Below are 26,682 nucleotides of genomic sequence, written 5' to 3'. Positions count from 1 at the left end.
AATGAAAAACAAAACTCTCTTAACCAGAATTGAACCTTGGAAGGATGTGTGTGTGTGTGTGTGTGTGTGTGTGTGTGTGTATTGGGAGAGGCCAGAGCTTGAATATAATACTAAAGAAATTCTACCATGTCCTTATCACATATTTTAAGCCAATATTAATTCCATTCTTGACTGCCCTTTTTTAAAGAGAACTCTCTGAGAGACCAGCTCTAGTACTTCTCTGGGGACAGTCTGAGAATAGCAGGGTCTTTCTCTCCTGACATTAGTCCATGTTCACCCAATTTTGGCCATTTGGTTAATGGAGTATTCAATATGAAAAAATAAATAAGAATATCACTGCCAACCTTGTACATTGGTCTTCCCCAAACTACTACATTTTCTCTCTTTCCAACCCATCTCAAAAATTAAATTAGACAGGCAGAGGAGCAGCAAATATCAAACTACCTTTTTCTTCTCTTCCTACTCCACTCCCCTCACCCTCAACAGTTCTTGAATCTTCTTCCTCTGCCCCAAATGTGTCTTGTTTCCCTGCCCCCTCCTTGCTGTCCTCTGGCAGCCAAAAATATTTAATATGATTTGAAGAAATAACACTATATTATGGAAACATCCTTCTCTTAAAACAGCTGACAACATATGCTAGTGCATATACTCATTCTTTAGATTGCTATGCCATTTTTAGGGCAGAGAGAGGGTTTGGATGCAGTCTTCATGTTATTTTTCAAATTACGTGTGCTGTGGGGAAAAAGCAAAACTTGACACTTTCCATTTTTGCAAGTTTATGAGGATTAGGGAGTATTTTCTCCACCCCATGATTTAATATGACTTTGAAAATTGTCTGTTAGCTTCTAACAAGATTTTAATATTATAAAGCCCTAATAATCTCTGAAAAGCAAAAGCAAAATATAGCTTACTAATAGGATTCCTTTCAGGGAATGGTATAGGTACCTTGCCAAGGTCTGGCTCAGCAAAGATGGGAAAGTTTACCCATCAATGTGGCCAGTTCAAGTCTTTAAGTGCCATGTCTTTCTGCAAGTGTGAGCTTTCTTTGCAGCTCTGGTATGAATTCCTGGCATGTGTATAAGCTGGCTGTTTTTCCCTGCCCTTCCCTCCCTTTCTCTTTTATAACCCTAACTCCTCTCTTCCACAAGATCTAAGCTGCAGGATGGTGAAAGGAAATGATTTCATCTGGGTGGAGAGGGAAAAGATATAACTTTAGTCCCAAATCATGGAAGCCAAATGTGCTGTCCCTGTAAGTGGCAGGGCCCTGCTGTTGCAGCCTCTTCAAGGGATGGAGCAGCACAGTGCGGGGAGAGACACCGTCAAGACTTTGCAATTCTCTCTCTCTTACTGCCCCTTCCCTTTTTATTTTAGCAGGAACATTTCTCTCCAGAGGTCTTGAGTCCTGCTCTGGCTGCCATATCGCTCATAAACTGTAGAGAGGGGTAAAAAGACATGGAATGCTCTCCGCCTTGGACTGTGCAAAATATCTGTTGCTTAGATCTTTGCATAATGTGCTGACGCTGAAAATGAATCTAGGAATAGATTCAGAAAATAAGCTGCTTTTAAAAACTTGGATTTGATTTGATCCCAAATGAGAAAAGCACAGTCAATCCTTGGCACGGAGTGGAGGGGAGGGATATTATAAGGCATGTAATAATTAGACTTATTCTTTTTTTTTCTTAAGATATTATATGTGTACATATCTTACCAATTCCCCCCCACTCCCATACTTACCCTCCCTCGCCAGAGTTTTGCGTCCATTGGTTATGCTTATATGCATGGATACAATTCCTTCAATTGATCTCTTATCTCCCCCATATTTTTCAACCCTTCCCACTGTAATTTGACAGTCTGTTTGTTGCTTTACTGTCTCTGTATCTATCTTTTTGTTCATTGGTTTATTCTTGCTCATGTCATTCTTTATCTCCAGCATGCTTCACAGGGGAGTGGGACACATTGAAGTGGTCTGGGTGTCAGGGTCGCAGGCACACCCAGAATGGATGTTGCTGGGCTTCCGATATGCAATAGAGGCCATGGAGTCATCCTCTGGGCTCATCAAACCAACCTTGTGGAGAGTGCAGATTTGGGAATAGCTGTGAACTTACTACCTTAAATGTCAATTTTGTTCGTGTGTGTCAGGAGATCTTTTAGTATCTGCATATATCTCTGTCCTCATTAAAAAAAAAAAAAAAAGATTTTCAAGTGTTTTTAATAGTTGGATGACCAGGGTTTTTATTATAAAAATTCACCATCTGACCTACTACCTCTTTCTCTGTGTCCTCTCACTTACCTCCTGTGCTTTTTAATGTTCCTTTGGAGCCAGAAGAGGAGACAGTCTTCACAAGGAAATAAAAGAGCTGGCCAGAGGTTTATACCTGAGATGAGCTCATTGAATGTAGTATTTGAGGTGACTAGGGGCCTTTCAGAAAGCATTATGACACTAAGGTGAAAACCTAAAACTCATGCAAAGGTGTAAGAGTTGAAAGAGTGCAGAATAATGATGAACATGAGCACTGATTTTGTCAGCTATGAAGGGAATGGAAAAGATAGATTGATAACTTAATAGCAGAATAGAAGAAATATTTACATTTTTAAGATGTAAAATGGCCTTACCATTTTGTAGACAAAGGAAGTGCTTACAAATGCAATAAAATGGGAGATAGTTGATAAAGAGTGGAAGAGGCTGGGGGACTGAGATCAGGAGTCTGGCTGCTATTGGTAGCAGATAAATTTATATACCTAGTCTTTTTAGAGAGCAATGTAGCACTATCTATCAAACTTTTAAATGTATATACCCTTCAACGCAGCAATTTCACTAATACAATTCTGCCCCACAGAAAAACTAGTGCAAAGTATACAAGAATATTCATTATAATATTAGTTATAATGGAAAAATATGGAGAACCTAAGTGTCCTTCCACAAAGGAACACTAAATGAATTATGGAAGGCCTCTTCCATAGAATTCCATACAGCTATTAGAAATAATAAGATATATATATATATATATATATATATATATATATATATATATATATATATAGAAATAGATTAAAATAGATTAAAAACTTAAAATATTTTTCTACTGCACTGTAAGCTCTACTGGGGCAAGAACCATGTCTGTTTTCTCACCTTTGTATACCCATATCCAACCATAGAGCTTTACCCACAGTGGGTAGGTGCTCAATAAATAGCTGTTGAATAGAATAGTTGTTGAGTTTTAAAAACATATTGCAGGATAACATTTATAATGTGAAAAATTCATGTTTGTTTTATGTATTTATATATTTGTTATATGTATATGTATATGTATATGTATATGTATATGTATATGTATGTATAGAATAATTCTGGAAGAATACTCAACTAATTAAAGTAGTTATCTTTAGGGAGTAAGATTGAATTGGAAATGGAGGAAGTACATCTGCTTTTATTCTAATTACTCCTCTATTCTTAAATTTTTATGTGCATTCATTTATTGCTCATTTAATTCTGTCAATAAAATATATAAAATCACTAAAGAAAATGGTGAGTTAGTGAGTTAGCCTAGGCAAGGTTCAAGAGCTGATTTTTCCTGAAAGACGATAGAGAATGATGGTAAAGTTACATAAAGGAAAAAAAACTAGGAAACCCAATTCTTTGTCTCAATAAAGTAGGAGCCTGTGTCATCCTTGAGAGTGAGAGCAGGGGTGACAGACTGGCATTTGAGAAAGGTGGAGAAGGTTCAGAACATGTACTCAGTTTTAGAGTCAGGGAATTTACCCACTCACTTGCCAAAGAACACATGGTTTGTGAGTGATAGTGTCAGTTCAGTCCAGTACAACAGCTTCTAAAAATATGCAAAAAGGATTCAAAACAGATGAACTCATGGATTGATGTGCATTTCTGAGGACCCTGATAAGGAAGGACTTATGACATAAAGTCTGCCCTATACGATGGCATTCCATGTTAATGCCAGGTACTCTGTGAGCTGGAGTAGAGGAAAGGAGAAATAGGCGCCAAAATGGCAAACTGATGAGGGAAGATGGTGATGAGTCCTGAGGGGCAAAAAATGTTTCACAGCAATAAATAAATAAGCAGAACAAGGGGCTGGAACTTGTCAGCTAATGAGAAAAATTCTGAACTTAAGAAAATGGCAGCAAAATGGGAGACTAACTGTTGCTCTAATGATTGATAGTTTGGCCTTTAGGCTGATTGACTCAAATGAGTGACAGGCCACTTGGTTGCCCCATTTCTTTTTTTAACTTATATTTATTTTGAAAGTATTACAGATGTCTCCCTTTTTCCCCCACTGACTCCCTCCACCCCACACTCACACACACACCCCAGGCTTTTACCACACTATTGTCTGTCCTCTTTCGTTCAAAGAATCATAGCTATGCTTCTTTACCTAATGTTATGATTAGGTAAGTAGAGTGAGGTGTTGCTCCAATTGTAAAGGCAGTACATACTAGCTTAATAAAGCATGAAATAACATCAGTGAATCAGAATGTCTGCTGGTTCCCAGAATTGTTGGGATGAATCCTGACCTGCTACTTTGAGCAGGTTTAGCTACAGTATCAGACCTTCATTAAAGCAACTGTTAATCAAGCCTAAATATGCTGTATAACCTGCTGATATTGTGCCTTCTGCCCAACTCAAAATGACTTCTCCCAGACTGATGTCCTACCATGATACGGTAAGGGAATTGCCAGGATAGTGATGGGGGTGGAGGGGACCAGAGCATATGTTATTGTCCAAGAAAGGATCTGAAACAGCTGTTTAAGTTATTAAAAGGAGATGGAGCTAGGAAGATGGAAGGCACAGACAATGCTCTTCTGATCTCTCTGAGTTTGCTTTGTGTTTTAATTCTTCTGGTCTTTTGCTTTTTATATTTAAATTTCTCTTTATTTTTTAGTTTACCCACATATCTGCATCACATGTAGATCAGAACGGCTGAGTTTGGCTGTGTCTTGCTTTGGCTATATGTGCTACTTAAAGTTACCAAATGGTCTCAAATTCATTACTATTTTATCGGGATAAATAATATTTTTCATGAAGACTGAGTTCCACTTAGTCTATGTAATAGATTACATAAAATCTGAGTAAAAATCTAAGTAATCCACAGCCCAAATTTCATAATATTGTTCCCCCATATTCCTCAGCACCCTGCACACAAACAGACGTTCCTTGTTCTACTCAATTCAGTCGGGCTTGTGTCGATACCTTGGACTTATGAACGTCATATGTATTTTGTCATAGTTTGCCCTTTTGCTTTTTACCAATTGTATTTATACATGTATCATCTTCCTCAAAGAGCAAGGATAAAAATGATTCACAGCTAATAAAAAATAGGGGCTAAAAGAAATGAATGAAATTCAACTTTTGACCATTATAACTCAATAAAATGTTTACTGAGTGGCCCTTCAGGTGGCCTAAGGGTTGGGAGCAACTACCCTTTTCTGCCAGTAGAGTCACAATTCCCTGTTGCACTGTCCTGTGACGTTTGCCTGGTCTTTTTCCATCTTCGGCACTACATGTTTTGATGGCCTATTGTTCTAGGCAGGGCCAGTGAAGGGCTGTATAATAAGGGATTGAATCAACGTCAGAAGACATATTTCCAAATTCTTTTCCTTTTGTGGTCTCTAGCAGCATTATTTTTTTTCCTGGGTCACGATTGTGCATCTGGCAGGGTTTAAAATAATAACTCAATTTCCCTTTCCTTTGTTGCATTTGATTTGTTACATGACAATTCACAGATTTTCCTAAGGCACCTAAAATATAGCTTCAGGCACAAATTACCAGGCCCTGTGCTTAATTACCCCAGCAGGGAAGGCCATGGAATTCCTCTGAGTGTTGCTTTCTGAGCCATCCATCTGTTCTTGGCCATGGCCTTCACAGTCAGAGTGTCTGGGGATGCTTCCTTTCCTAGAACATGAGAGCCTTGAAGCTGAATGGGACCCTAGGCTCATCTTGTCTCACATTTCATTTTATTAAAGTTTGTGACTAGTGAGGATCAGCCTGGGATAAGAATACCAGGCATCATTTTCTCTTCCTTGTGCTCTTTCCCAGGCCCTCCATGGAGTTGATGGTCATCACTCATCGTAATAGTTCGTTAAAAATCACACTAAACCTTTCCCTAAAGCTCTACCTCTGTATTAAGCACAGAAATGTCATAAGGCCCATCTTCAGTAGCCACTGGAAGAAATGCTTATTTCAAGTTCTTTGGTACAGAATCAGGTTCACCCTGGAGATCTCTTCTCTTAGAATACAAGCCTGAGCCATAGTAAGCCCAGTTCTTAAACTGTCTATGCTCAGGTATCCTAGTTAATAAAGAAAGAGAGAAAAGAAGCCTTTGTTTTTATTCAGTTGTTTAATGAATTAAATGTCTCCTTCCAGAGCGTCAGGCAGTGAGGATGGCTGGGTTCACTGAGCTCAGTCTGTCCTCGTGGCTCATGGAACAGTGTCAGCAGCTGGGTTTGAAGCAGCCCACACCCGTGCAGCTCGGCTGCATCTCCACCATCCTGGAAGAAACTCTCTGAGGATCCCGATGGCATCTTCTGCCTTGTCCTGACACCCAACAGAGATGGTGGCCCAGGCCCTGGAGCTCTCCCAGAAAGCTCCACTCCAGGGCATCTGACTGACCACCTCCGCAGCTCCAACACATTCAGCATCAAGAAAACCCGTGTCCTGGTGACAGACGAGGCAACCCAGCTGTTGGAGCAGGGCTGCACTGACTTTACCATAGACCTGGAAGCCCTCCATCAGCCGTGTCTGCCCGCAGTCAGATGCTGCTCTCCAAGCCACCCTGACTGACACACTAAGGGAGTTGCAAGGCCTGGCCACCAACCAGCCCTTCTTTTGTGAGGCTCAAGCCCCGGTGCGCACAGTAGAACAGCTAGACCATCACTACCTGCTGGTGCCTGAGAAGGTCAAGGACACCTACCTGGTCTGCCTAATCCAGAAGTTCCAGGATGAGCATGAAGATTGTCCATCATCATCTTCACCAACACATGCAAGACCTGCCAGGTCCTGTGCATTATGCTACGCACGTTCAACTTCCCCACTGTGGCTCTGCATTCTATGATGAAACAGAAAGAACGTTTTGCTGCCCTGGCCAAGTTTAAGTCCAGCATCTATCGGACCCTGATCACAACAGATGTGGCCTCCGGGGACCTGGACATTCCCACAGTGCAGATGGTCATTAACCACAATACCCTTGGCCTCCCAAAGATCTATATTCACCAAGTTGGCTGGACAGTCCGTGCAGGGCGGCAGGGACAGGGACATACACTAAGGATACAGTATGACCTCCACCTGGTTCATGCCATCGAGGAGCAAATTTAGAAGCTGGAGGAGTTCTTGGTGGAGAAGGTTGAGGCTGCAGATTCTCACACAGGTCAACCTGGTGTGGAGGAAATGTGAGATTAAACTTGAGGCACCCAACTTTGATGGAAAGAAGGAAATTAACAAACTGAAGCAGCTGATCCTGGAGGGAAGGGATGCTGACCTGGGGGCTGAGCATAAGGCTGAGCTGGCCAAGATCAAGCAGAAGAATCGGCGCTTCAAGCAGCGGATGGAGCACATGTTGCAGGGGCAGAAGGACAGTGGGACTGGCCACAGGGGCCGTCTACCTAGGGCCCAACTTGAGGCCAGCTCAGCTCTAGGGCCTGGCCTAAGGCCCATTCTGCCCTTACCTGCCCAGCCTAAGACTTCGTTATCAAACTGAAGGTTGGAGAGTTGGATGGGCAGTTTCCTCCTCCCAAGCTGCCCAGTCCTCCTCAGTGGAGCCATGGATACCCACATTGTGCAGTACATGGGTGCTCTATCCTGTGGCCCCAGCTGGCCCTTTCTTGAAACCTTGGCCAAAAGCCAAGCTATAAAGGAAAGAACACTGGTCACATGGTTGGGCCACCTCCATAAACAGTAACTCCAGCCCAGGGTCACTGAAGGGGGTGCTATGGGCCCAAAAGTGAAGGTGTGTCATTTGCAGAAGATAACAAATGGGTCTTTTGACTTAAAAAAAATAATAACAATAAAATAAAAATAAATGGCTCCTTCCAAACATGCTCCTCTTTCCTCCTATCCCATAATCCATTTTTGCCATCATTATTTTTATTTTCTAATAAATACTAAACAAGAATAATAATAAGTGAATTATTTCTCAAAATCTAATAGCAATCTTGAATGCTGCTCTTTTGATATCCTGTGGTTCAGCTATGTCTTAATTTGGGTTGTACAAGTAAAAATGTCATAGATCGATGACTTCGCAAGCCAGGTGTAATGGAAATAAATCCATGCCTGGCAGAGAACTTGAAGATCAGCCTTCGGGCCATGGTCTACTACTTATTAATGCTTCCCTTTCTCTCAGCTCCAACTGGGATGATGCCATTCATTCCACAGAGTTGTAAGGAGAATTACTTGGGAAAGCGTAGGTGACAGTATCTATATATTTAAAAGGTTGAAAAAATGAAGACCAATGTAAAATGCCAGAGTACTAAAAAACTTTAGTAACTATAGAGTGTGAATTTGAGTCCCTAAGAATACTAGATAGGACATTGTCCCTTAAATTATGGTCTAGTTGCCTAGACTCACTTCTAGGTACTAATCCTACCAAGTTTTACTATGTAGGAGTCTACAAATAAAATTGAAATGGAGAATTGAGTCAGTTAAGGACATAATTCATACTAAAATCACTTAAGACTGAAAGAGCGAAGTAATTAAGGACAGAATAGTTGGGGCCATGGATGGTGCTAATGGTTAATATGGAACCTTTAATAAAGGATTCGATGTTAACTTACATTGACAATGAGACCATATCCATGTGATAGCCTGGATAGCAGCCTCCATGGGAAATGTTAACAGCTATTAAATACTACATTGATAATAAAGCATCTGCAATTTTTTCATAGCTCTGAATATTAAAATGACTGAAATAAAAGTGAAAATACAGGATTACGCTATAGATAACAGAATTCTATTAACTTTCTATAATTATTAACTTATCTCTATGTCTTATTCTCCAGAATATATTAGTCATATAACAACAGCAATAACATGAAAATTACTAGTAATAACAATTGCAGCAATGAGACCCTAGCACAGGTGCTGTGTGGAGGAGATATGAATGCGCATGGAAAATAGGAGTAGTTACCCAGAGCTCTCTTTAAATCCAATAGTTTTCATCAGCATCTCTAGGTCCCAGGGATGTCAGGATGAGAATTCGTCTAGAAATTCCCACAGAGAAATCTGACTTTATTTAAAGGTGAGAACCTACATTTATAGCTTAATTTATTAGTAAGAAACTACATGGATTTCAATCCCAAATACCGTAATTGTTTCTTTTTACATATATATACACACACACATATTCCTATTTAATAATTAGAAAAAAAAGAGGCCTGTCCAGCCAGTGTTGCTCAGTGGTTGCACATCAACCTATGGACTAGAAGGTCACGGTCGATTCTCGATCAGGGCACATGCCTGAGTCATATTGTCAGTTCCCAGTGTGGGTGTGCAGGAGGCAGCCTATCAATTATTTTCTCTCATCGTTGATGTTTCTATCTCTCTTCCTCTCCCTTCCTCTCTGAAATAAATAAAAATACTTTTAAAATGTAATAACATAAAAAGAAAAGAGGCCTTAGGAGCTGGTTAAATAGAAAAAAAATATTTTTATTAAATAAAGAAAATACATATGCACTTACCTTGAGATAAATATAACTAAAGTTAGTGTGAGACTTTTGAGAAAACAAATGAGGACTAAATAAAGAAGAAAAGAAAGCAAGACTGAGAGACAGAGAAAAAGAGATTGACTAGGGGTTTATTTAGAAGTAGTCAGAGTAGACCCTGGGGCCAGCAATGCATGAACTTTACTAAGGGATAAGATGTGTAATGGATAGAAGTTGTCTCACAGGACGTACTGTTAGGCAGCACCTGCTGCTGGCAGAGGACCCCAGCATGCTGTGGTTCGGTAAGTGTGGAACAGTGTGGAACAGTGTGGGACAGTGTGGGACAGTGTGGGACAGTGTGGGACAGTGTGGAACAGTGTGGGAAAGTGTGGAACAGTGTGGGACAGTGTGGGACAGTGTGGAACAGTGTGGGACAGTGTGGGACAGTGTGGGACAGTGTGGAACAGTGTGGGACAGTGTGGAGCAGTGTGGAACAGTGTGGTAAGTGTGGAACAGTGTGGGACAGTGTGGGACAGTGTGGGACAGTGTGGAGCAGTGTGGAGCAGTGTGGAGCAGTGTGGGACAGTGTGGGACAGTGTGGGACAGTGTGGAACAGTGTGGGACAGTGTGGGACAGTGTGGGACAGTGTGGAGCAGTGTGGGACAGTGTGGGGCAGTGTGGAACAGTGTGGGACAGTGTGGGACAGTGTGGGACAGTGTGGGACAGTGTGGAGCAGTGTGGGACAGTGTGGAGCAGTGTGGAACAGTGTGGGACAGTGTGGGACAGTGTGGGACAGTGTGGGACAGTGTGGAGCAGTGTGGGACAGTGTGGAGCAGTGTGGGACAGTGTGGGACAGTGTGGGACAGTGTGGGACAGTGTGGAGCAGTGTGGAACAGTGTGGGACAGTGTGGGACAGTGTGGAACAGTGTGGAGCAGTGTGGAGCAGTGTGGAACAGTGTGGGACAGTGTGGGACAGTGTGGGACAGTGTGGAGCAGTGTGGGACAGTGTGGGACAGTGTGGGACAGTGTAGAACACTGTGGAACAGTGTGGGACAGTGTGGGACAGTGTGGGACAGTGTGGGACAGTGTGGAGCAGTGTGGAACAGTGTGGAACACTGTGGAACAGTGTGGGACAGTGTGGGACAGTGTGGGACAGTGTGTGTTGGCTGAGAAAACACAAGGAACAAACGTTGCTTTCTTTCCAGGCCTGCCCTTCCCCTGGAACAGGAGGGGATGACCCTCCTGAAGCTAAAATTCACTTCAGCATCAAATATTTGTTTTACGAATTTAGGTGTCTGTGTTGCATCTGTGTGGTGTCACGGATGGGGAGTCATGTTCAGGGGACATAGTGACAGTTCATATTCTGGGTTTGTCACCTGAGGCCTAGACTGTTATCATAAGCATGTCCTGCTGCTCCCCCAGGCTCCAGTCTCTCCACTCCAGTGCGCCCTCCACGTGGTTATCCAGTTAATCCTTCCTAACGCCCCTGTGCTCCTCTCTCTCTTCTAGTAGTAACCTATAGTGTAATCAGCACCTTACCTACCTGTTCCATGCTACCTCCCACTATTTACCCTTGTCCTTGCCTGACTATACATGTGTGTCCCCACTCAGATGCCTATGTCTATGTTGTTCCATTTGCCTGAAATTCCCTCCCCTAAGGCTCCCCACCTGTCTTCCCATACCTAATTTCTAAACCTGTTTAGAGAGCCAGCTCCAGTCTAAATGTAAAACCTTCTCTTCACACTGAACTCACTCAAAGGAATCTTTTCTTGCTTTTATCCCCAAGTAAGATGGATATGTGCTTATCTTGAGTACTAAGTTGAATTGTACGTGTTGATGTTAACTGACCATCAGAAAACGCAGATATTTACATTACGATTCATAACAATAGCAAAATTGCAGTTATGAAGTAGCAATGAAAATAATTTTATGGTTGGGGGTCACCACAAGATGAGGAACTGTATTAAAGGGTTGTGGCATTAGAAAGGTTGAGAACCACTGCTCTAAATGGTCTCCCTGCTTCCTCTCTCATCTCCTTCCCTACAATCTAATCTTCACATTACAGACAAATTAAGTTGGATCATGTCACTCCTCTGCACAGAGCCCTTCAAATACTTTTCATCTTACTCAGAGCACATGCCCTGGTCTGTTTCATTATCTCCTCATAATTTAACTATATGGCCTCCTACCTTTCACAGGGATGGTTCCTGAGCGTGGGGCTTACAGAGCCAGTGTGAGAAGAAAGGGCTTCCCAGCCTCCTGTTGGTCTCACAGGAGGGCCCTCCAGTCCAGGCCCCATCCACACAGATGGTCTCTCAAAATGCAAGCCTGTATGCTGGGAGCTATTCACTGTATCATAACGGATTTGCATTGACCTAGAGGGAAAGTTTAAAATGTTATGTATATTTGATTAATTTTTCTAAGAAAATAAAGGATGGAATATAAAAAATAAACATATAAAATGTATTTTATATATACAAAATATATTAAAAAAAAAATAGGTGGAACACATGTATATTAATGTAACAGAAGTCTGAAGGTATTTACACCCAAACATTTTTAGTGTTGACAGTCAATACCCCACAGTGGAGTAACATTAATTACTATCCAGAATTTCTGACTTTCCTATCATTATAATACCTAGTACATTTTACACTTGATCTTAGCCAAAAGGCCGAGAAGCGATACCTAGTACATTTTAAATTATTTAAATACAAATATGATAATGTCATTCCTGGGCTTAAATTTCTTCACTTTAATAAAAAAAAAAAAAAAAAAAAAAAAAAAAAAGGAACAACAATTTTATGATGAGATTGATCAGAGAAGCCAGCAGGAGCGACTCTCCTCCATCCCCACCCCCACCCCTTACCCTCCTTTATGGTCTCTAACTGACAATCAAGAGGCAGGAAGGTGAGGTGGACGAGAGTGTCTCCTTTCCTGCTCACTCTGCTTCCCCTCTGTGAAAGGCTCTGGCTGAAGGTCAGACTATGGACGAGCAACAGCAAGGGTGCTAGGTGAGGAGGGGACTGCTTAACAGTTGTTCTTTGCTGTACACATGGTGCCTGTCGGTAATAATGCCATACACTTCCAAACTAGTTAAGAAGGTATATCTTGTGGTCACTGCTCTCACCACAATAAAATTTAAAATTTATTTGTTAAGTTTAAACAAATTGTTTTCCTCCCATTTGGTTTATCGGGCTTGTGTCCAGGCTGTAAATGTGACTGTGAAGAGCTCCCCAGTATTCAGATTTGCATCTTGGGAGGATCTCTTGGTTGCACAGAGGCCTGGACTGCAGGGCAGCGCTGAGACCTGGAGGAGGCTGGGAAGTCGTTTCTTCTCACACAGGCTCATCACCAGGCCCCGAAGGCATTGACTGTGCCCTGTGAACAGAGGGGGTTCAGAGAACATTTGGGAACCACATGGCTTCCTCACCCCTCCTGTGGCACCAGGTCCCTCTGTATAAGCAGTTCCTCCTGGAGCACCCTCCTTTGTCCCCTTTTCCTGGAACTTTTCCTGACTCACCCTGAGTCCAGGTAAAGGGCTTGTTCTGTGCGTTTTATTAGCAGCATGTCTAGACTTCCCCTTTGAACTCCTGTTAATCACTTTGCATTCTTTGCAGGGCCTATTTACGATCTGTCCCACCAGACTCTTAGCTCCTTGAGAGTTACCACCGTGATTTTCATTGTTGTACCCTCATCATCCAACCTGCAATACTGAGTTCAATAGGAGCTGATTAAACAAATGAATAAATGGATGGAGGGATGGATGGGAAGGATGCAAGGAGAACATGCTAAAAACCAAAGGAGGCTGTGACAGTGTCACAGTCAGGAGAGGAAGCATGGATAGCTACATACTATCCACATCCTGAACAAAAGCCTGAGGAAATAATGGGCAGAAGAGCAACTGTTAGGCGGTTCCCATCATCACCCTGCACCCTTGCTGCTGCTCCCCCTCAGAAAGCCTGAACTTCTACCCAAGTCCTTCCCAGAGAAGCTCAACCAGAGAGGAGAGGAGCGTGAGCAAAAAAGGAGATGCTCTCCTCTACCTCACTTTCCTGCCACTTGATTATCAGCAGGATCTCATGGCTGGGAATGACTCCTGCTTGCTCCTCTGGCCCATCTATTGTTGTCACTAATACACAACAATCCTCTGTCTAATTATGTGCAAGATTAGCACCTACCCATCCAAAATAGCATCTGACATGACTTTTTATTTATAGAAGGGCACCCGGGATGCATTAGCAACACCCTTGCTAGATTCTTGGACGCTGTGGACAGGCCCAACAGCCAAGTGCTGAAGGAAATGGGCCAACGTGATATTTATCTGCTGATAGCTGTATCAGGAAACTCAGAAGGGAATTCCAGAACCTTCTTTTGATAAAGCCTTCAAGCCACCAGATCTGTTGCTGCCAAAACTAAAAATAGCTTGGTCTAGCAGGAAAAGCATTGGTTGAGGCATCAGAAGATGTGGGGCCCTCGTTTTGCATAAACTGCCTTCGTGTCCTTGTCATTTCACCTCTTAGCCTCTCTGAACATAGGTGCTCTCTACGATGCATTGGGGAGGATGGAGCAGACTCCCTGGGTCCCGGGGTAGGTAGGAGTCCCAAAGGAGATAATGTACAGGAAAGTACTTGGTGTCCGCCTGGCCTCAATCTCAGGGAAGAGAGAGGGTTGTGATAAGAAAGCAGCCACCCTGGAGACACTCCCCAGTTGTAGTGTTAGCAAGAATGAAATCCTCCCCGACTCAGGCCTTTGATGGTCTGGGGGCAGCTCTTTGCTGTAAAATAGTCAGCCGTGCTCTCTCCTGCCCTGCCCGCCCTATTACTCTATGGTCCGTGACTGCCTCATTCATGGTTAACACAGGGAAGGCCCACGTAGCAGCCACAAATGCGAAAGGCTATTTTCAGCAAATGGGAGGTTACCCAAGTCACAGAATAAATAAACATGGCTATTTTTTCTTTTTTAAAAAATAGTTATTCTGTTCTTTTTTAAGACTTTAAAAATACAGTATAGTGAAAGAGTATATGTTGAGCACGGACTATATGCCAACGTGTATTAACACTTTATATTATTTCATTTACTACTCATAATTAACTCAGTGGAAGAGGCATCAGTTTCCCCATTTTACAGATGAGGAAAGTGACATTCAGGGAAACTAAGTTAAGTGTCAAAGTCTCAGGAATTCTTTAAGCCAATCTAAAATTTATCATTTCATACAAAATTCATGCTCCTGTGTATTATGCTGTTTTGCCTCCAAAATAATGATAGAATCCAAGAAGGAAGAGTGAGAAGTATATATTTAATAAAAAATAAAAAGTCCATAGGTCCAAGCCTCTCACTTAATCCAAGCACCACCTGGTGAGCAGGGAGAGGAGGCCTTGTGTCAAATTAAAAAAAGAAAAAAGTGTATGATTAATAGATGGTTAATGAAGAACAGGACCTAGTCCTTCAGAAAACAAATGGAAGCAGTTTGTGCAGTGAAGAGGTCTATCTCTGACGTCAGAATATGCTGTGTACATTTATCATCATCATTATTACTTAAATTACATTATTTCTTTTATTTTATTTATTTTTAATAACTTTTTTATTTTATTGATTTCTTTACAGAGAGGAAGATAGAGGGACAGAGAGCTAGAAACATCAATGTGAGAGAAACATCGACCAGCTGCCTCCCGCACAACCCCGACCGGAGATGTGCCCGCAATCAAGGTACATGCCCTTGAGCAGAATCAAATCTGGGACTCCTCAGTCCAAAGACCAAAGCTCTATCCACTGAGCCAAATCGGTTTTGGCAACTTACAGTTCTTTTAAAGGGACAGTGGGGCAGAATAATTGAGAATTACTTTCCCTCTTCAGATTCTAATCATCTTGTCTCCCAATAAGCTTTGCAAAGGCCCGAATGTGGATGTAAAAGAGGTGACATACAAAAGCTGACAAGCATGGTGAGCCCTACTAACTCAGAAACTGAAAGCAGCCACATAGGATGGTCTGAAGTGAAAATTCCTCACTGAAAGCAGGTCAAGGCAGGTAGCCACATCCTAGGCCTGCAGCTTCCTTGACAAAGGTCAGCTTACCTGGGTGAGCCTGTGTATTGTCTTTTTGCATCTAACACAAACATACCTTTGAAATGTCAGAGTAATCTTTTCCAAATTCTCTCAGGGCACACCCTGTGCCAGAGCAGAGACCACTGAACCCCTCGTTGTTATCTTATCCCCAAATGCCAATCCTATGTGATGTAAATTTTATTAACTATCCTGTACGCACCACTGTAAAAGTCCTATGTGTCTCTCCATTTTACCTTTCATCCAATCCCAGAGATTTCCCTGCCTTGCTTTCTCAGGACCCCTTAATCAACCACCAATGGATTTCATGTAACCCTCAAGTCTCTTCCTTTTATTATAAAGTACAAAATACGCTGCAAAACTGCCGTTCTTCAGAGCATTTTCTCAACTCATTGAGATTTTTGCTTCCCAGAAATTGTCATCAATTTGGCTCAAATAAATTCACCAAAAAAATGTTCTACAGGTTTGGATGTTTCTTATAACCAAGCCATGTTTTTAAGTTCTTTCACTTAATCAAGTGGGTTAATCGGCTTATATGGAAGAAAATGATCATACTTTGGCTTACTAGTTCATTGCAATACTATTTTTATATCTTAAAATGAAAACATTACAACTGTTTTTGGAATATATGAAAACTTTTGGCTCGTTCCAGCTTTGGCTCTTTTGTATCACACCATTTTATTCTTTAAAACCAGTGGTTTTAGCATCCGATTTACTGGATTCTGGTAGTACTTTTACCACTTAGCAAACGTGTATAACAATACCTATCTCATGCAATTATAATGAAGATGAAATGAAATGAGATACTTTATGCAAATTTGGGGCCACATAGAAGGGATTCAACAATGGAAGTGCCATCTCTACTTCCTCCAAATCCATGGCCTTTATTTTGTGAGTTTCAAGCAGTATAGATGTGAAAGGTAGTTTGGGATCAGTGAAGCTTGGGTTCGAACCTCAACTCAGCTTTTGCCCAACTCTGTGACCTTGGGCAAGTGTCCTAGTCTCTCAGAACTTTCTTATTTTGCAGGAATGCTGTGAGGTTCACAAGTAAGCTGTGCAAAGTATCTGATGTCTAGTTAATACAAAATTGTTGCCTTTATCCTTAAAGAAAATGACTGTTGTTCTATAAAACAAAGCTAATGATTAGGTTTTGTGAAAATGCTCTATTGCATAATTGTGGGTGATTTCAAACACCTAGAAACTTACCTGGGCGTCGTTTCCTGGTTGTTTCATCCAATCCTTTTAAAGTCTTATTTCTGTCTTGTGGGAATGTTTAAAGCTCTATCATGAGGACCATGTGAGTAGAGACACCTATCAGCGATAGTGGCCACTGACCCAGCCACGGTGGACACCCCAGCATAACTAGAGCCCGATTTCTCCCCCACAGTCTTGGAAAGGTTACAGACAGATGTGGTAGGCATGAGATTACAGGCCGAGAGGAAGAGGTCGGGGCTGTGGGCCGTATATTTGACAGGCTCAGACACTGCAAGCCTTGTTCTGGGGCCCTTACAAAGCACCTCTTTAGGATGAAAACAAGATGTTCTTTGTAAATAAAAGTTCATGCATTTGAGTAATGAAGTCATTTTCCAGGGCTGCAGTGAAAAGATATTCTTCTCCAAAGCCTCTGGGTGAGCACTGTCAGGAGGAAGCTGGGTAGCCAGTCAGCCCCCAGGGGTGATATCAGCACAGAGTGCAGCGGCCCAGCTCTGACAACTGAGAAACCTTGCCCGGTGGGTGCCCATCCCCTCTGCCATCTGAAATCATCTCCCTCTGGCTCCTGCCCCCAGAATCCCTTTGCACCCACTTTCCTGCAAACGAGGGGCCAAGAGGGGTACATCCAAGATCTATCTAACTATAGAGAAAACATCCAGTCACCTTGGCTAAATAACTAAGAGATGTGAGCAAGCAATGGCAGAAGCTGAATCTTCATCTGGATTCCCTGGAGGGGCTCGGAACTGAGAGGGAGGACAGCCGAACCAGGGCGTGTGCAAGGCCGGCTTGGAGGGGGAGGGCTGGGAGGGAGAGGTAGAGAGGGAGTGGTGAGGCGGGCGGGCGTGGGAAGGCAGCCAGGACCTCAGCCCTCAGTCCAGCTCCACGGGGGACAGGAGGTGGTAGGACCTGCGGGCTCGCCCGGTTCAGTCTGCCTTTTGATGCTCAGCTTTGAGTTCCATCCCTCTGCATGTTCTTCAGCCAGAACCTCTGGGAGAAGAGAAAAAAGTGAGAGAGGCAAACCGTGGGGTAAGAGAGGAGAGAGAAGGAGGGAGGGAGGGAGGGAGGGGGAAAGGAGGAAGGAAGGGAGGAGAGAGAGAGAGAGAGAGAGAGAGAGAGAGAGAGAGAGAGAGAGAGAGAGAGAGAGCGAGCTCTCTCCCTTACTCCCTCACTCTCTCTCCTTTTTCTTTTTTACTAAGTTGCTGCCTGGCTGCCTGGGGTTCCCACATCTGGCTTCTGCAGACGGAGGCGGAGAAGGTGAAGGGAGCAGGTACCTCTGCACCGCGGGGGTCCCGGCCAGGAGGAAGGTTCGCGGCGCCCAAAGCCCCGCTGGATGCCAGCGGCCAGATGGCGCGGAGCTCGGCCTGGCGCTCGGTCCTGCGTCTGTGGCTCCTCTGGGGCGCTGCCTGCTCCCGCGCGGCGGCCAGCGAGGACAACGCCTTTCCCGCCGACTTTGAAGGGGGCTCCGCGCTCGGCAGACAGGACCCGCCGGACACCAGCCCGCCCCGAGCGGCTCCCGGGAGGCCGCCGCCGGCTGCAGAGGTACGGTGTCCCTGCCCCGGCCCCGGGCACCTGCCCGCGGCTGTCCCTCCCCGCTTCCCTCCTCTCCTCTCCTCTCCCCCGCCCGCCTTCAGCTTCACCTGGATGAGTCAATTCAGACACTTCTGATAAAGAGTTTACTTTGTAAGTTGCATTAGGACGTGGTGAGCTGTGAGTTGGGGCTTTGGGGCGTGCCACGGTTCCGAGTGGCAGAAGTGCCTCCTCTGAGCCAGACTGCTCGCACCGCTGCCACTTTGTGCCCTGGGTGCTCTGGAGGGAGTGGTGATAGCCAGGCCACAGCGCTTGGTGCCTGGTCCCTGCACGGGCTTCCTGCTGCTCTGTCGCGCTAGGACAGTGGGAACAATCAGCAGGACCAGTCGTTTTGTCACAAACTCAACAGAAGATCCTCCCTGGAGAAGGAAAGGGTGGGTGAGGGTGATGGTCACCAAAGCGGTGGTAAGGAAACTGCTGGCAGATAAAGACAAGCTATGGAAGATATGTTTACCCAGAGTTGCTGTTTATTGTGCTAAAGTACAATAGTTTTTATGTTGCAGACGTAAGCAAAGGGTAGAAATTGGGTAAAGGAAAGTGAACCCAGAGTAAGTGATTGAGGAGTGCCCCTGAGGCGAGACAGACAGAAGGACGACAGCATGTCCAGGGTGTGGGAGATGCTCAGGAGGAGGGAAATGAAGTCATTGAAGTTCATGGGAAAGGAAGGAGCAATGGACCTAACAGCACACACAAACACACACACACACACACACACACACACACACACACACACACCCTATAGCTATAGCTACAGCAACCATAGAACCAAAGCTGTTATGTGGATTGACACCATTCCTAAAGGAGTGGAAGTCTGGATTATTGCTATTAAGTCTACTAATTGTCAGGGTAACTGTTGTTATGAATTATTTCTGATGAAATAAGGTGCCTAAAGATGCCCCTTCTCCAGGAGTGAGCCCTACCTACACCCAAGAAAGGGGGGAGGGTGGGGAGGAGTGGAGCATAGCAATGCCTTATTGTGGTGCGAACAGCAACCTCAGAGAGAAAGGGGCTGAGCTTCTGGTCACCTTAGCACTCAGACCAGGGCCCAGCAGAGACTCCTGGGAAGTCAGTCCTAGGAAGCATCCCTTCTCTACAGGCTTGGATTTCACCCCGAGAGGCATTGTCTCCACCTGTTGCTTTGAGCATGGAAAGTCCCCGAAATGCTTAACTCAAGAATAGGGTTACCAGAAAAAAATGCAAGCTGCTCGATTACATTTAAATTTCAGATAAGCAACAGATAGATTTTTGGTTATGTCTCCAATATTGCACGAGAAGTATTTAAACTAAAAAATTATTCATTGGGTATCTGAAATTCAAAAGTATATGGACATCCTGTATTTTTGTCTGCTAATTCTAAAGAGAAAGGCATGCTTTTTGTAGCTTTCTTCCCACAAAGAAACACACAAAATAATTATTGGATTTTTAGGGAATCTTACGTTTATTGTTAAGACCATGAACAATTTTTTATATACCCGTTTGTCCAGTAAAATAATAGGAAGGTGGCACACCAAAATGTTTACTTGCAGGCTTTGTGGTCTAATGATCTCAAGTTCAAATTTCAATCTGCTCCTTACCTTGGGCAAATATAGATGCACAAGTTACAGATAAAGGAACTGAGGCTTAGAGGAGTTACTGATTTCTACTTCACATTCAGTTATTGTGATGAAACCAGATAAAACATATAGAGTGCTTAACGCAATGCCTGATATAGTATAAATGCTTTATATACTGTAAGGGTTGTTGTTATTATAAAATACATGTATGATTGGATAAAAAAAAAAACAACACTTATCTGGGAATAGTTCTGAGAATTTTTATTTTTTTTTTACGGTGCTGTTTTAGTTAATGTTGCTGTAGCTCTATCTATATTCTTCCAGCCAGAAAGAACACCCTATAGTGAGTTAAATTTGTAATGCTGTTAGTCTCATACGTTCAGGATACCAGAGCCTTTGGTTTAGGGAAACAGACAGAAACGATTACTAGTCATTCCAGGAGGGTCAAAATATATGAGGTAGAAAGGGAGGGATTGGAATAATTACGTTCCCACTGCACAGTTCCGCAGAATGCCTCCAGTTAGCCTGCAGTCCCGCAGGATCCCAGCGCCCCCACCGTCGAGTTTCCCATGCTCTTTATAGCCAGGATGGAGACTTCAAACCAAATACATTCCAGAGATCTAACAACACGGTACAACCGCCCTACTCAGTTGGTTGAGGAGATTGTATTTATATCTACAGAGAGAGAAGGAGAGCATGAACACATCTGCTAGGTTGCTCCTGAGAGGTTGGATATGTGACTGGAAGGATATTCTAAAAATAAATTCGCTTAATTTCAATTGGATTTGTATGAATGGTTATTCCTCAATTGTCCTTCAAAGGGAAGGAAGAAACGTATGAAGGCCAACATGAGGCAGTGGGAGGCACTTGGCTGAAGGCCTTCCTGAAGCTCCCAAGCTCCTCAGTAGCAGGGCTTGTGTCCTCTCCGGCCCTGGTCCTCAGCCTGGGACACGGACTCCAGCACACCGTGGTGCACAGTGAGCGTTAGGGGAACAAATGCATGAAATGTGCATTGAATAAAATGTTGGAGAGCACTGACTGTCCGAGGAGAAAGGTCCTTCCTTTCCTTCCAAAACAAGCCCCAGCTCTCCCTGGGAGGCAAAGAATTTTTTTTTAGAAGAGCACCCAAGGGCAGCTATGTGCTCACTGGGAGGATGTTCTCGCCTTCTGCTTTTTTACAAGCAATTCACTGAGTCCGTTATTGGTGAGTGTATGGTGAGAGCAGTGATTCTTAGGAGGTGGGGATGGGCAAAGGGGAAACTAGGCAATTTAAAAAAGTTTATTCAGAATTCTGATATTTCACATTTAAGGAAGTCTTTATTTTGTCATAGCAAGGCTTGGGTATAGCCAGTAAAACTAAGTCTTGGCAACTGGAGGAGTGGAGACGGGAACAGTTCCCAAGGATAGAATGTCAGCGTGTCCTTGGAAGAAATGACATTCTGATTTATCAAGAAGAAGCAGGAGTTAAACAAGGTCAAGAATATTAGGCTAGAGGTCCAGACTGCATAGCTGGAAAGAAACCACACAGAGACTCAGAAGGAGAGGGTGGGGGCTTGGCTGGAAGAGCAAGGTGGGAGGCGGCGGGAGTCCATGGTGCTGTTACTGCCTTTGGTAGATAATTGAGAAAATAAGGGACATAACTGACGGTATGAGCAAACTTTCCTGAGAGGGGGAAACCGGAATTCATTTCCTGGCAACTGACTGGGTGTTGCTGTTGTTGTTGGCTTCCCTCCAAGAAAATCTATTGGCCCCTGATTTTCCCCACACTAGACAAACGTACCTACTGAAAACAAGCACATGAGCCAGACTGGTTCTGAGGGACTTTTCCTCTGGACTCCTTCCACTATTGATATGTGATTCCCGTTCTCCAGCACGTAAGTGGGCGCCAGGCCACTAAAGGACTGCAGAATGTTTATTGAAAGACGGTTTAGATCTCTCTCACTATCTGCTTTCCTTTTCCTTTTCTCCTGGCCCCTTACTTTGAAAAAGGACATGCAGAATCATACTAAGACCCCCAGTCACTGGCCTGGGCCATCACTCTATACTGCTGTTCAGCAGAGTAATTAGGTCATTTGAACCCTCCACATTCAGTCATTATTTCACTCACTTAATACTCATCCAATGAGCAGGTTTGAACCCTTACTGCATACAGAGCAAAAAAGTAGGTGCCTGGAGGGACAGAAAGAAGGCAGTCACATCCCTACCCTCAAGGAGTAAGCATTCTAAGAAAGAAAAATACATACATAGTCACTGTATAAAGATGAATGAATCAATGTTCTGTAAGAGTGGCTACAACCTAGTGCCATGATAGCAATATGGAAAAAGTATTGCTCTTAAGATAGACGAGTAGGGTACAATCACTTACTCACCAAACACTGAAGAAGATTCCTAAAAACTGAAGAACGACCGGAATATAGTCATGGCAGTAGAAATAATAATAGCATGACTTATAGCTAACACCCATTGAATATCTACCATGTGCCAGACACTGGTCTAAGCACTTTTCAGGAGTTATTTCCTTTAACCCTATGACACTTAATGGGACTAGTAAAGTTATTTTCTCATTTTGCAAACCTGGAAACTGAGGCATAAAACACTTGCCCTGGCAATCCTACCTAGTAAGTAACACAGCTACAAAGGAGTTTATAAGGTTAATTTTGATTATGCAGCAGTATCTATAAAAATGTATTTAGGTAAGTAGAACTGTCTGCAGGCATAATTTTAGCTAACGTTTTGGGAATTTCTTAAAATGAAGATATATAAAATGCTATTTACGTAGTGTTTGCTAGATGAGTAGCATAGGGAGCATAAAATTTTAGGATTACCAAAGAATTGCAATAACTTCCCTTCCCTGTCTATTAACTATTTTTTAAACTACTACTCGAATAAACAAAAGAAATAATTAATACTTGTAGACTTCTACAATGTCCCATGAACCTACATGCATTATCTTATTTAGTACTCAATAGTGCAAATTATACCCATTTTACAGATGAGCAAATTGATGGAGATGGTCTACAACATAGATTACTGGACTAGCCTGCAAAAGACTTGTGCTAATGCAGATGTTAATTTTATGGGGTTTCCAAATTCTATTCTCTTTCCCCAGCATATCACTAAGTTTTCCTGATAGATTTCTTTCTTTTTTTAAAAACTGTAGAATTTTCTTGTATCTTGTTTTGCTTTTATAAGCATGTTCTAGTATGTTTCCTCTACATGATGCTACAGTCTACGTTAGAAGCTTGTGATTTAGATTAATAGGTAGAGAATTAAAAAGAAACAAAACAAAAAAAACCATCTTCAGCAATATACATACATGATCTATCTTACAGAACTTTTATAAAATTCCTGGAATATAAATGCTAGCTTTTGCTATAGTTCCAGAGTTTTCTGCTTTAACCAAAAGAAGGTTTTTAGTTGTCATAAAGTTTACATAGCATAAAATTTAGCATTTTAACCATTTTAAGTGGCATTAGGTCCATTCACATTGTTATGCAACCATCACCACCATTCATCTTCAAAACTTTTTTCATCTTCCCAGACTGAAACTCAATACTTATAACAACAACTTTTCATTAACTCCTTTCCACAGGTTCTGGCAACCACTATTTTATTTTCTGTGGCATAAATTTGACTAATCTAGGTATCTCATATAAGTGGAATCTATAATATTTGTCCTTTTGTGCCAATATTTGTCCTTTGTAAGCTTTATTTCAATAGTTAATATAGTGTATTCAAGGCTCATCCATGTTTTAGCATGTGTCCAAATTTCACTCTGGGTTGTTCTTACCTTTTGGCTACTGTGAATAGTGCTGCTCTGAACATTAGTGTACACATATATTTGTTTGAGTCCCTGCTTTCAGTTCTTTTGGTATATACCCAGAAGTGAAATTGCTGATCACATGGTACAGAGAAAGTTATAAAATTCAAGTTCTTGTAGAGGCCAAGCAAAAAATAAATGGACAGCCCTAGCCAGTTTTGCTCAATGGATAGAGCATCAGCCTGCAGACCAAAGGGTCCTGGGTTCAGTTCCAACCAAGAGCGTATTCCTTGGTTTCAGGCTCCTCCCCAGCCCAGGCCCTGGTCAGGGCTTGTGTAAGAGGCAGCCAGTCAATTTGTTTCTCTCACATCAATGTTTCTCTCTGTGTTCCACTCTCCCACTCTCCCTAAAAATCAATGGAAAAAATATCCTCAAGTGAGGATTAGCAAAAAAAGTTAAACATTAAAAAGTGAGTATTGAAAGGAACACATCCTGTGAGTGATGCAGCCAAAGCAACAGGAGGGGGAGGGGTCCTCTGCCAGAGGGGCAGCCCCTCGCCCTGTTGCCAGGTCTTCTGTTTCTTAAGAGAAGACAGAATCTGGATTCTTAAGTGAAACTGTTGATTCAATTCTTAAAAATGCTCTGTGGAAAGTACATCTGATGGCCCAATGCAGCCTGAGGGCAGTTTATTTACAGCCTCTGAATTAAAACATTTTAAATTCACCTTTCATCAAAGGCACAATGTGGGCATCTAGCCAGACAAATGTACTATGAACCCAGCTCCACTACTTTTTAGCTGTTTGACTTCGGGCAAATTTGTTCATCTTTCAAAGACTCTGTTTGTTTGATTGTAAACCGAGCAGAAGTGCATTTGCCTTGCAAGACTGTTGTGAAATAAAATATACCTAAACTGCCTAACTCAGTGGTCGGCAAAATGCAGCTCTCAAGCCACGTGCGGCTCTTTGGCTCCTTGAGTTTTTAGCAAAGGCCAGCTTAGGAGTACCCTAATTAAGTTAATAACAATGTACCTACCTATATAGTTTAAGCTTAAAAAATCTGACTCTCAAAAGAAATTTCAATCTTTGTACTGTTGATATTTGGCTCTGTTGACTAATGAGTTTGCCGACCACTGACCTACCTCAAAGAATGCCCTTAGTTCTCTCTCCTGTTCCTCTCTCCTCACCCCTGTCTTCCTTCTAACTTTGTTTTTATCTATCTGCAAGTTAAGATTTGTAGTATCAGTCTATTTTTATCTAAATATTTTATTCTGTAAATTTGATTACTTTCCATTTTTGCTGATTATCCAATATTTGAGAAGAAAGAGACTGTTGGTTTCATTTTTATAATTAGTGTATTAGGGAATAGTTCCTTGACCATAGCCTTAGGATTATCTGAGCAGTTAAGATAAATGAATGAGTTTTTCTAAATCTCCAAAAACCTAAGAACAAACAAGCAAAAAAAAAAAAAAATAAAAAAAATATATATATATATATATATATTATATTATATATATATTATATATTTAAATATATATATAAATATATATAGTAGCTTTGATATGACAAAGACTATAGCCTTTTTTCCTTTTTCTCAATTGAGTTCTCAAACCTGACTTGTTCCAATTTCTTGACATATATAATGCCAAAAATAGTCCTTTCCTTTAGGGATTTTATTTGTTCAAAGTAATTATATAAATATAATGATAATGATGGCCAGACCTGATTTTGAAACATTTGAATAATTAGAAACCATTAAAATCAGATCATCAATACATGATGTAAGTTCCAAAACTTAGCATTTGCAGATAATTACTTATTTGTTTTCTAAAACCAGTAAATCTGCTAGTTCATCAAGATGCAGTGACCACATACAAGAAAATTTATATATCTACTCCAGCATTTGCCAAAGAGCAGTATTTTTTTTTTTCAACTGTTTCTCTTTTTGCTCCTAGTGTGGTAAAGTTAAATTCTGGGAAATGCTTTACTAAAGGGAAGTTTAACCACAGATGTTTGTAATTCCAACTTAAGTTTCCCATCAAAGTCTTAATGAAATTCAGCTGCCAGCAGTTCGGCTCTGAATCAAGTCGTTTTCATGAGAAACTTGAGGGAAACAGCATTCCAAGGCTGAATGGTAGTGGGAAAATGTTCATCTACAAACCCAACCCCTCTGCATAAAGAAAAAAGACAGAAAGAAACAAAAGGAGAGGGGAGTGGTCAGATGTACTCTGAGTAATGTGCAACATGACCCTCTTTCCATTTCCAGGACTTTCTTAGTTTGTGTGACATATTCTGGTAGAAGCTAGAGAGCTGGTGTTTACTTAAATGGAGTGAAACATCTCCATTTATGACTGCATGGGAACTGATGAGTTAGAGAAACCCCATAACAATAACAGTTGCATTAGCACAGTTCTCTTGCAGCCTAGGCCAATAATCCGTGCTGTACATACACCGCAGTTAAAAGGACCCTGAGCGCAGTGCCGATTTTTGTGTATTACTGTTTACTTTGAAATGATACCGCCCTTTAGATGGAGTGGCATGATTACTTTAATGGAAATCAGGGAGTCCAGAGATCAAAGATGTTCTTACTAAAACTCACCTCAAGCTTGATTGTTACATGCAATACTGTTGTCTAGTTACAAAGTGAATTCCAGCACAGCATCCTGAATTAAGCAGCTCTGTAAAGCCAAATGCCAGCCCAAGGGAACGCATACTATAGACACCAGCAGAAGGCAAGAGAAATGTCTAGCAAGCCCCGAATTGTCGGGTGCTAGGGCTGTAGAACCATCTAGAATGACAACAAGAGCCAGAGCACATATTCAGAGCCTTGAGCTTAAAATCATGCCTGGGCTCTTCTTGCACAGCAG

General features: G+C 42.3%; 1 protein-coding gene and 1 pseudogene across 3 annotated transcripts in view; both read left to right on the top strand.

Moving 5' to 3' along the window:
* The first annotated feature begins 3,933 nt into the window (after positions 1-3,933).
* LOC311626031 (putative ATP-dependent RNA helicase DDX49) lies at positions 3,934-7,706 on the top strand (annotated as a pseudogene). The gene is made up of 2 exons: positions 3,934-3,956; positions 6,466-7,706. The product of its transcript is annotated as a putative ATP-dependent RNA helicase DDX49 (transcript).
* Positions 7,707-17,739: 10,033 nt separating this feature from the next.
* Positions 17,740-26,682, top strand: part of LAMA4 (laminin subunit alpha 4) — a 123,378-nt gene continuing 114,435 nt past the window's right edge. Inside the window, exons 1-2 of one of the 2 annotated variants that reach the window (XM_084889870.1) lie at positions 17,740-17,945; positions 18,116-18,458. In XM_084889870.1, the coding sequence (XP_084745996.1) occupies positions 18,264-18,458 (195 nt within the window). In that variant the 5' untranslated portion in view covers positions 17,740-17,945; positions 18,116-18,263. The remainder of the gene's footprint in view (positions 17,946-18,115; positions 18,459-26,682) is intronic. The other variant, XM_084889869.1, reaches the window with a different exon arrangement.

Source organism: Pipistrellus hanaki, assembly GCF_964339955.1.
Source record: "Pipistrellus hanaki genome assembly, chromosome: 7".
Lineage (NCBI taxonomy): Eukaryota > Metazoa > Chordata > Mammalia > Chiroptera > Vespertilionidae > Pipistrellus > Pipistrellus hanaki.
The sequence above is the reverse complement of the archived record's forward strand: the minus strand, read 5'-3'. Positions and strand labels throughout refer to the sequence as shown.